This window comes from Poromitra crassiceps (genome assembly GCF_964638095.1).
Source record: "Poromitra crassiceps genome assembly, chromosome: 16".
In the NCBI taxonomy this organism is placed as follows: Eukaryota; Metazoa; Chordata; class Actinopteri; order Beryciformes; family Melamphaidae; genus Poromitra; species Poromitra crassiceps.
In genome coordinates, this window is record NC_139645.1 from 22226381 (window position 1) to 22237786 (window position 11406).

Sequence of the window (11406 nt, forward strand, 5' to 3'; positions counted from 1 at the left end):
CAGTCTTTTTGAGTCTAGGTAAATGATCTCCATGTGTCTCCGTGTTTTCCAGGCAACCGAAGGAGAAGTCTACACCCATCCACCTGGGCTTAGCCAGTTCCCTGCTCCTCCTCAACCTGCTCTTCTTCTCCACGGGCACTGTGGCCAACGTGTGGGGGGAGGGCCTGTGCGTGTGGGTGGGGCTGGGCCTGCACTACTCGCTGCTCAGCTCCTTCACCTGGATGGGCATGGAGGTCTTCCACACCTTCTGGCTGGTCTACATGGTTTTCAGCCCCCCCCTGGAGCCCTACGTCTGGCCCCTGATTGGTTTCGGTGAGTGTTTTGTTGAGTCATTTCCTGCCGTTAAATCTTGACATGTCAAGGTATGAAAATATCTGATGATTTGAATATGTGAGATTAATGATGATTAATCTGGACAATATTGACAACATGGATGTTGCAGAGACCCTGAACAGTTTTTTTTCTGAAGCATGGACTGGAAATACCACGTATGCATGTTTCCCCCTCCCCAAACCAGTCAATTTGGGTGAGTTATGCAGCATTGGACAGATGAAACAGTCTCTCCTAAGACTAAATCCTAGAAAAGCCAGTGGTCCAGATGGTATCCCACCTTGGTTATAAAGCAATGTGCTGATGATCTTGCACCAGTTGTCACACATCTAGTGAATTGCTCCAATTTGCTCGTATCAACTGGGAGTTGTACCTAATGAATGGAAGGCTGCAAACATCTGCCCTGTCCCTAAAGTCCCAAACCCAAGACAGATAGGCGACTGGAGGCCAATTTCCCTAATCTCATGTCTTGGAAAGGTCCAGGAGAAATTTGTGCTTAAAAAGCTCATGCCAACAGCCCTGAAAGAATGCAAGAATCAGCATGCATATCTACCAGGACATAGCACAACAAATGCTCTTGTTGAAGCCACCCACACCTGGCTTACTCAGACAGACTCTTGCAATGCACCAATGGTCCGGATACTGCTGGCTGATATGTCAAAGGCTTTTGACCGTGTTGACCATGCAAATCTCCTACAGCACCTGGCTGCACTAGATCTTTGTCCACAGCTCCTCACCTGGCTCCACAGCTATACAACAGGGAGAAGACAGAGAGTTGTGGCTAATAGCATATATAGCACATGGAAAGACATTACATCTGGGGTTCCACAAGGGGGCGTCATTTCACCTTACCTGTTCCTGTTATATATGTCCATCCGATCAGTCCTGTTCAATGATACACTTGATATAGGGTATGCTGACGATATAGGGCTGTCCCGTGTCATTAGACTCTCTGACATAGGAACTGATACATCAATGGCAAGTGAAGCAAAGCGGCTTGAGGAATGGGCTGCAGCAAATAACATGCTTCTCAATGGCAACAAGTCAATGGAGCTGAGAGTATGCTTCGCTAAGGACCCTCCCCAGCCAGCCCCTCTAATCCAATCAGCTCAGTGGAGATGTTCAGGAGGCTGTTGAGGAGGCTGTGAAAAAAGCCTGAAGAAAGGAAAGGCCATGTTCTCCGCAGAGGCAATCAGTTGTCTTTGCCAAAAACCAGAACAAATAGACTGAGAAACTCCACCATCTCCTGTGGCGTCAGGCTTTTTAACACATTCACTGCCAGCCGTTTTTTTTTCACTGTAGGTAGGTTCTGCCAGAGGGTTTCCTTGAGGATTCTGGCTCATCTTTCAAGACCCGAGGATTCTTTTCTGCTAAGATTTTGTGAACACACAATATCTCAAAAGAACTAATAGAATGTGTGCTTTCTCTGTCTAAAAGAGTTAGTTTGTAGCAGTCATGTAAGCATTAGCAGTTGAATACAGCATGGTTTCAGCGTCAGAAAAATTATTCAGAGATAAATGGCTTTTTGTGAAATTCGATAGAACAGTCACTTCAACCATTCATCCCTGGCATCAGTAAGACGTCAGACATCCAAACAATAGTTCTGAACAGCAACCTCCTCCATAACAGCAGGAAACCCCCCTCCGCTTCCAACTCCTCCCTCCGTGTGTGTCCTCTTGGCCGCAGCGGCCGTGCCACAAGCTCGTTGCTGCTGCTGTAACCTCGCGTCACCAGTCTCATTGCTTTGCTGCTGCTGTGCCTGTCTGCGCGGCCGCTGTTTGAGGAAGTCTGGATGGACTCGCTCGCTTCTTGGAGTTTTGGCTGAGAGCTTTGATGAAGCTTTTGCGATTCTGGTCATATTTATGCTGCGTGTTTCAAAGTGTGTCCCACCCGCAATCCACTATGCAAATCTGCAATCCCGCACCGCCAGCAATCAGCGCGAAAACGAAAGCGCCTTCGCCAATCCACCTTCATGAGAATGGCTTCAGTCACACTGCTTTTTGCTTGCCTTCCTCTAGTCAGGAAAGCACTGTCGCCACTTAGTGGGTCGGTGGAATGGGTTGTACACATTGTACACGTCCAATACTTATATAAGAGATGTAAAAGGGTTAGATGCACATCCCACCGTCAAAAAAACAAAATCGTAAAACGTAAAAACACGTCATTGGCAGTGAACGGTTGGATCCTGTTTGACGTAAAAACACGTCATTGGCAGTGAACGTGTTAAAGGGCTGTAGCGTTGATTGTATTTTTGATGTTGGGGTCTGTTTTAATAATGCATAATGTATGTGTTTTTTTTTTGTGTTTTTTTTCCGAGTGTACATTCTGCATAATTCAATCATGTATTGCAAGTCAGAATGATTAAACTCAAACTCAACTCAAACTCATATGTATAACTTTCAAACATGAAAAAATATATACGAACTTTAAAACCCCTCGTTAGGTCTCCCAGTGGTTCCTGTTACCGTCCTGGCAGCGGTAGGCAACATTTACGGTGTGAGGGAGGTTGTGCCAAGTGATGACATCAACAACCCTTACCTGATGTAAGTAGGTTTTCCATGACATCAACAACCCTTACCTGATGTAAGTAGGTTTTCCATGACATCAACAACCCTTACCTGATGTAAGTAGGTTTTCCATGACATCAACAACCCTTACCTGATGTAAGTAGGTTTTCCATGACATCAACAACCCTTACCTGATGTAAGTAGGTTTTCCATGACATCAACAACCCTTACCTGATGTAAGTAGGTTTTCCATGACATCAACAACCCTTACCTGATGTAAGTAGGTTTTCCATGACATCAACAACCCTTACCTGATGTAAGTAGGTTTTCCATGACATCAACAACCCTTACCTGATGTAAGTAGGTTTTCCATGACATCAACAACCCTTACCTGATGTAAGTAGGTTTTCCATGACATCAACAACCCTTACCTGATGTAAGTAGGTTTTCCATGACATCAACAACCCTTACCTGATGTAAGTAGGTTTTCCATGATATCAACAACCCTTACCTGATGTAAGTAGGTTTTCCATGACATCAACAACCCTTACCTGATGTAAGTAGGTTTTCCATGACATCAACAACCCTTACCTGATGTAAGTAGGTTTTCCATGACATCAACAACCCTTACCTGATGTAAGTAGGTTTTCCATGACATCAACAACCCTTACCTGATGTAAGTAGGTTTTCCATGACATCAACAACCCTTACCTGATGTAAGTAGGTTTTCCATGACATCAACAACCCTTACCTGATGTAAGTAGGTTTTCCATGACATCAACAACCCTTACCTGATGTAAGTAGGTTTTCCATGACATCAACAACCCTTACCTGATGTAAGTAGGTTTTCCATGACATCAACAACCCTTACCTGATGTAAGTAGGTTTTCCATGACATCAACAACCCTTACCTGATGTAAGTAGGTTTTCCATGACATCAACAACCCTTACCTGATGTAAGTAGGTTTTCCATGACATCAACAACCCTTACCTGATGTAAGTAGGTTTTCCATGGACAATAGACTGAATCACTGTGACGTCACACTGACACCAACAGTCAGTTGCGGAGAATTGCAGAGATATCGGCAAACTTGTGTGTGCATGTGAGGCTATGATCATGTGTGTGTGTGTGTGTGTGTGTGTGTGTGTGTGTGTGATGTGTACAACTTTGGCAGAACAACAACTAACATCAGTGAACCTGTGTGTCTCCAGGTGCTGGATGAAAGACAGCCCCCAGGCCTGGCTGGCTCACTACTGCACCACCATCCCCCTGGTGGCCGTTCTGGTGTCTGCGGGCCTGGTGATGCTATTCCTGGTGCGCAGGCAGATCATGAGGCGGGAGCAGTGGAGGCGGGACTGCGTGTCGTTCTTCAGCATCTGGGGCCTCAGCTGCCTGTTCGGGACCACCTGGGGCCTGGCCTTCCTGGACTTCGGCCCGATCTCCGACTTTGTCCTCTTCCTCTCCTGCATCCTCAACTCTTTCCAAGGTGTGCGCTCACATTCCCATCCCTGTAACTAAACACAGTTGAGAACTAGGGATGCAATAGATAGAGAGTCAAAGTGGAACACCACTTCCTGCTTCAGCACTGTACCAGAGATTTACATCCGCCATTTATTTTCTCATCGACATTTCGTAAAATGCTTATAAAAAGACAGGCAGACAGACAGACAGACAGATATGGAGCCTGAGTTTGAGCGTCTGACTCTAGCCGGCTGACCGTGTTTACAATTTAAAAACTGCGACAGTTCACACGACTTTAACACAACATGCATATATTATACATCAAACTCTTGAGCTAATTTTGCTCTCACTCAGAATGTCAAAATATAAGCAATGTGATGTATACTTTTTGAGATATTAACGTTTGTTTGGCACAACTCATACTAGTTAACTGTCGCGGGGTTACGCATTTGTGGGTGTCAGTGACGTCACGCTGGTTTCATCCTATATTCCTACTGTACATTCTGAGTCAGGTGGTAACCGTTTGCATGACCCTACACTCAACTGACAATTTATTAGAAGGATAAACCCCTTGAGATGAACCATCTCCTTTTCAAGGGGGTACTTAAATTCAGTTTTGCAAGAATTGAGGACATTATGGTCTAAGCTGAACTTATGTACATGTATGTATTAACTAAGCTGAACTTATGTACATGTATGTATTAACTAAGCTGAACTTATGTACATGTATGTATTAACGGGAGGAACAACCAAGAGTGCTTTGGTTCAGACTTTTTTTGATGACTTAATGTTACCCCATTTTTTTTACCAAAGAGCACCTTCTCACAGTCTGACCTCACCTGCATGGAACGCTGCTGCCCTCCTTTCATTCTATTTTGATTTTCCTTTTAAAAGGTCTTGGCTGATGCAGACTGTTGCACAGTTGATTTCACTACTGTTGACAAATGACGTAACGCAGTCTAATGTAATGTAATGTAACGCAACGTAGCGTAACGTAATGTAATGTAACTTAATGCATTGTAACGTAATGTAACCTAACGTAATGTAATGTAATGTAAGGTAAGGTAATGTAATGTAACGTAACGTAACTTAATGCATTGTAACGTAATGTAACCTAACGTAATGTAATGTAATGTAATGTAATGTAATGTACTGGTCTGTCCCCCAGGCTTTCTGCTGATGCTGCGTTTCTACATGCTGGGCTGGATGCGTCGGCAGGCCGGTGCCTCCTCACAGAGAACCAGCAGCACCGGATCCACCAGACAACACATGCTGCAGACCCACGGGGAGAAGACCTAGAAATAGTGGTTGCGGTAATGCTAAACGCTGGAAAAGTCTATTTTACAGCCAGGTTGACAACATATCTGACCCGTTTTCATTGTATTTCTCCCCACAACAATTATCTCTCGAATATGTAATGCAACGCCATCTTGTTGCATTTTCACCATACAAGACAGACCGGCAGGAAAAGAAACATTTCAAACAAAAGTTTTCTTCTTCTTCTTCTTCTTCTTTTAGTTATGGTCTGAATGAAATGTTCTGTGCTCTCTCCTGATTCTAAATATAGCTGTGCTCTCTCCTGATTCTAAATATAGCTGTGCTCTCTCCTGATTCTAAATATAGCTGTGCTCTCTCCTGATTCTAAATATAGCTGTGCTCTCTCCTGATTCTAAATATAGCTGTGCTCTCTCCTGATTCTAAATATAGCTGTGCTCTCTCCTGATTCTAAATATAGCTGTGCTCTCTCCTGATTCTAAATATAGCTGTGCTCTCTCCTGATTCTAAATATAGCTGTGCTCTCTCCTGATTCTAAATATAGCTGTGCTCTCTCCTGATTCTAAATATAGCTGAATCACTTGGTTTGACCAAGTAAAACTCTTTTAATAATAAGGATTTTTATTTGTACGTCTATGGGAAGATTAATGAGGAACGTTGCCCCCTTGGTTTATAAAGCCTCACAGACCGGCCGACTGGTAAACAGGAGCGCCGTGTGTGTGCAGTTTATTAACACACTGCACAGGATTTCTGTATATTAAAGTTCAGTTTCCAAACAGTTACCTCTCACTGCCATTAGGAGGCGCCAACATGACACGTTTGTTAGAGGGGTGCTAGTCCAGGAGACACTGTTGTAGGTCAGGAGCTCAAGCTGAAGTTGAATGGTTGACTGCAGCTAGGTTGTCTGCACCTTTCTCATCTCTCTATAGTCTAAATGGCCAAATGTTCATCTTTCTTTCATGAATACCTGAAGAAGACTGAATGAAGGTGAAGCTAGCGTCCCATCAATCAGCCCATGAATTAAAAGATTGGGGATTTCTCTGCATACCAGAACTGGATCAGAAATGATTTGCAAATCATTCTTACTGTTTATTGTGCTGGTACTCACATACATTGCAGCGTATCTGCGGGGTCTTGAAGAGTATTAAAAATTGCTAAATCAATTTACGCAAAATCAAGTCCCTTAAAAAGTATTAAAAAGGTATTACATTTTTGTAGCTGATTGTGTTAAATGGGCATACAGTATATCCTCTCATAACGATCACAGACCCCTGACTTGAATCAAAATCCTAAATCGTATCGTTGTCCAAAGAATCTATATAATATTGTATCGTGATGAAACTTATGATTTACAACCCTATCGCTGATGTGATGGTCTTAAAAAAAGCTCTTAAAATGTATTGATTTTAACTTCAGGATTCAGAATCAGAATAACTTTATTGATCCCCGGGGGGAAATTAGGTCACGCTACAGTTGCTCACACTCAGATAGGGAAGAATATAAACATAGATACATTATAGGAACCATAGAATAGACCAAAAACACACAACAATAAAATAATAGAATAGAAGTTAGGTAGCTTATATACATACATGAAAGTGTCACCAATGTGTGGCTCCTCCTACAATTAAATCCTTGTCAAGTACCATTGAATAGAAGTGAATGGTACATAATATTATCTTATTATCTTATCTTAATAATAATAATAATAATGATAATTATAATAAGAATAAGAATAATAACAATAATAATAATAATAAACAGTAACGTGCATTAGGTCCAGTCAGTAAAAGAACATTCGTAACAGTGTGGATAGTTGGTTATTGCACAAGTTGCAGTATTTAGCAGTTATTGCATTGGGTTTTATTGCACAATCAAGATTAAAGTGTATATACCCTGCATAGGGAACAAACAAAGTTTAGACAATCACAGTACATTTAGTGTATTTTTGCTGTGATTGGCTAACCTGTCGCTGCCAGATGGTTTGTTTTCACATAACCAGCTAGGAACGAGTTGCTCGCGGGCACAAATACCTGGCAGGTGATTGGATCAAACATCCTTCTATCACCGGCACGGGCTGGTTCTCGCTGGCGTCACCCCTAAAGCCCGCCCATATAGCTGCCTCAGAGGATGCTGATTGGTGCGAACCCACTGGTGGTTCAGATTCAAACCAATAGATTGGGGCGTGGCGAGGTGGATTTGTCATGTCATGTGATCGTGATCTCATGATCCCGCGTGAATCCAGCTGCGTCACGAGGTCAGTGATTGGCAGCTTACTGGTAGTATTCTTTATTTAGCTGATGCAGTAACCCATGCATCCCAACCATTGGCTATAGACCTTATTCGATTGACGTCACTCACGTACGGGCACGCCCACCGCCGCCATATTGTTGACATTCACCCATAAGCATATATTTCCTCAGTCACCATCATCTTCTGTAAACACACTTCTTCCATCAAATGACAGCAAATCTAAACAGCTAGTTGACCCATGAGCTGCTTTTCTACCAAGTTCTGTGCAAAATCTGCTAATCTGTTCATAACTTTTTGAGATATCCTGCTGACAAACAGACATGGGCAAGAATATGACCTCATTGGCAGAGATCATAATTAGTCATCAGAATGAATTCAGGTTAAGTGCTTCCCATAGACAACCAGTGTAGAGCAATAAATATACGGTATATAAATATATATATAAATATATCCAAGATACAAGCCTGATTTGATATCAGATTTTTAATCATAGTCAATATATCAGTGTTGTGTCAGTCATGATGTCATTTGACATGCTAATTTGGCTAAATAAAGCCATCTTACCACCTCTGTGGTGTGTCCCCTCCTCCCTCCTCCCTCCTCCTCCTGCCTCCTCCCTCCTCCCTCCTCCCAGAGGAGCCAGCAGACTGGGAGAAGGAGCTGCAGCAGGAGCTCCAGGAGTACGAGGTGGTGAGCGAGGCCACAGACAGAGACGAGCAGTGGGACCAAGAGATCGAGAAGAGATCTTCTGGATAAGAAGGACAGCCCCTCTCCTGAAGGTCGGCTTTCTTACACTTTTGTTTCATCCTTTAGGGAACTGTGTGTCTGTTACATTTCTTAAGCTGGAAATGAGACAGATATAATTTTGTTGTGTTGGTATTTCTGATGATTTTCTTTTCATGTTACAACATGTAAGCTGAAGAAGTAAGTTATGAACCAGGGAACCACTCTCTCAACAGAAGACGGCTTTAAAAGAACACTGTCAATCTATCGGCGTTCAAGCTGCTGATAAAGACGATATTTTGTGCTGATGTTGCAGATTTTTCATTCCAAAAATCAGAAGCACTCTTGTTTCTCACCGAATTTTTTATTTGGTAGGGTGGAAAAGCCTGGGAAAGATCATTGAGGCCAAAAATGTAATTAAATGTATATTAATAATAATAACAACAACAACTACTACTACTACTACTACTACTACGGCACTCGGTAGAGCGCATCATACCTCCGCCAGCCTTTCTAAGTGTCGTGGTGTTACGTGAATCCGTTTAGAAGTTAGGCTCCTTTTTGTGATTGCCACGCCCCCTTTTGGTCAGTGAAAGCAAGATGAAAACAAGAGCTTCGATACCGGAAGCGAGGCGATATTACCTTCAAAATAAAAGCGCTAATTTATTAAAACCAATAGGCTACATAATGCTGGTGGGTGTACAGACCAGTCAACTCACTATGGGTTCAAATTGGCTTTTCGGAGGCACAACATTGTATGTTTATTTACAACAGGTTTCTCTGCAAATGTTTTCTTTATTTCCTCTTTGGTACTTGGGGGATTTCGGATCACACACAAAACATTGCGACAGTACTTTGATTTAAATGGCATTATTTTGACGGTTATAACCGGACGTTTCTGTTTTATTCTGGCTGACTTGACGCTGCTGAACCTGTGAGCAAATCTCTTTTAGATTTAGATCTCTTGTTGATGTTGTAATGCAATTGAGTCTTTCCTGTCTTTTATTCCCGTGTGCCTTGGTATCAGAAATATAAATATAGTGTATAAAGAATAAGCAGCTAGTTGGCTGCGTCTGGGTGTGGGCTAAACACTGGACCAGCTTGTTACTGCATAGCCTCATAGTTTTTTCAATGGCTATTATGATATCCATCATATCAAAGATATACAAGCCTGATTTGATATCAGATTTTTAATCATAGTCAATATATCAGTGTTGAGTCAGTCATGATGTCATTTGGCATGCTAATTTGGCTAACTTAAGCCATTTTACCACCTCTGTGGTGTGTCCCTCCCCCCTCCTCCCTCCCCCCTCCTCCTCCCTCCCCCCTCCTCCCTCCTCCCTCCTCCCTCCTCCCTCCTCCCTCCTCCCTCCTCCCTCCTCCCTCCTCCTCCCTCCTCCCTCCTCCCTCCTCCCTCCTCCAGAGGAGCCAGCAGACTGGGAGAAGGAGCTGCAGCAGGAGCTCCAGGAGTACGAGGTGGTGAGCGAGGCCACAGACAGAGACGAGCAGTGGGACCAAGAGATCGAGAAGATGCTCCAGGCTGACAGCAGCTAGGGGGCGCTGCCTCTCCTCTGCACAGTCACTGATTTGCTGCCCCCCCTCCCCCCATGGACGACTAGCAACCCATGCTGCACAAAGGGACTAAATATGATTCCCCTCTATATGTATATGATTACCATCTGTCGACTTGTATCCATGCTTCCGTAAATCAGGGTTCCTACGCAGGTCTGGAAAGTGAATAGTTTGGCGATTTGAAAACAAAAGTCTGGGAAAAGTATGGAAAATGTTGTAGTTCAGGTCCGATACACACACAATTCTAGTTTTGATCTTGGTCTAGACCCACTTTGAATACACAGCTTGTGTTGATGTGAAGAATAATGTTCAGATAGAGGGATGCTCTTATGAGCCAGCCACTGTCAGCATGCATTATATCAAATAGCTGCACCAACATCACGTCTAGTCAAGAACATCGGCCATATGTGAAAGAAAGCATGTAGGAACCCTGCCGATCATCTCACATATTCTGATATTTCTTCATCAGACCAGATCTAGATCTAGATCTGCGTTAATCATATTGAACACCAGACAACATCTTCCGAGGAAAAAGTATGTGATTTTCTTTGATTGAAAATGTGTAAGGACCCTGGGACCTGATACAAGTTTGAGATATGATTATATCTTCTTGCTTTGCCCTGTTCATGAGAGCCATGTACTGAGGCGGAAAGCCGCTAGAGGGCGCTCCAGTACAAAGTGCCAGGCACTTTCTTCTGATGGGGGGCTGTTTGAAATCCTAGATCCACGTCTGAGTTAAGTATCTTTCAGCTGCTGCTTGCAGGTGGTTTGTACAGTAAAGTCTGTAGTATAGTTACAGTACAGTAGAGTCAAATCTATGTCAATAAAGAGGATTGATTTGTGGCACTTTGCACAGCAGCACTTCAGACACTATTTCCCTTTCATTCTCCTTTCACATGTTTCTATTTCATTTGGACAAAGTTGGAAATGTGCGCATGTCTTTGTTCAGCTACACGGCTTGTTTCTCTGTAGCTGAAGTATTGTACATGTGTTCTCTATTTGATCTTTTCCTTCAATAAATATTCAAATCTGTTACAAAAGCAACCAGTAGACTCTTGGCTCAACTTGATACATACATGGATGAGTTCAGGGAGTATGAATGGAAATGAAGTTATAGGACATATATATATATGCCAGATGGTTTGTTCACAGAACCATGTGGGAGCTCGTCTTTGGAAACGGTTTGGAAAAGGCTGTGTGTGTTTAAATAATCCCTGGCAGGTGATTGGATGAACCATCTGTCTATCATCGCTTCTAGCTGTCGTCACACCTAAATCCCGCCCG

General features: G+C 43.1%; 2 protein-coding genes across 2 annotated transcripts in view; both read left to right on the forward strand.

The window, feature by feature from the left end:
- The window catches only part of LOC310791523 (synapse-associated protein 1-like), a gene marked incomplete at both ends in the record, with an annotated part of 178119 nt that extends 168015 nt beyond the window's left edge, over positions 1-10104 (forward strand). Inside the window, one exon of the mRNA XM_083653197.1 lies at positions 9974-10104. Within this exon, the coding sequence (XP_083509323.1) occupies positions 9974-10104 (131 nt within the window). The remainder of the gene's footprint in view (positions 1-9973) is intronic.
- LOC310791103 (adhesion G-protein coupled receptor G1-like) lies at positions 4057-8576 on the forward strand (the record flags this gene model as incomplete). The annotated part of the gene is made up of 3 exons (XM_083652804.1): positions 4057-4324; positions 5468-5612; positions 8462-8576. 2 exons carry the CDS (start codon positions 4057-4059, stop codon positions 5596-5598), a joined length of 399 nt encoding a protein of 132 aa, XP_083508930.1. The 3' UTR covers positions 5599-5612; positions 8462-8576.
- Positions 10105-11406: the final 1302 nt, after the last annotated feature.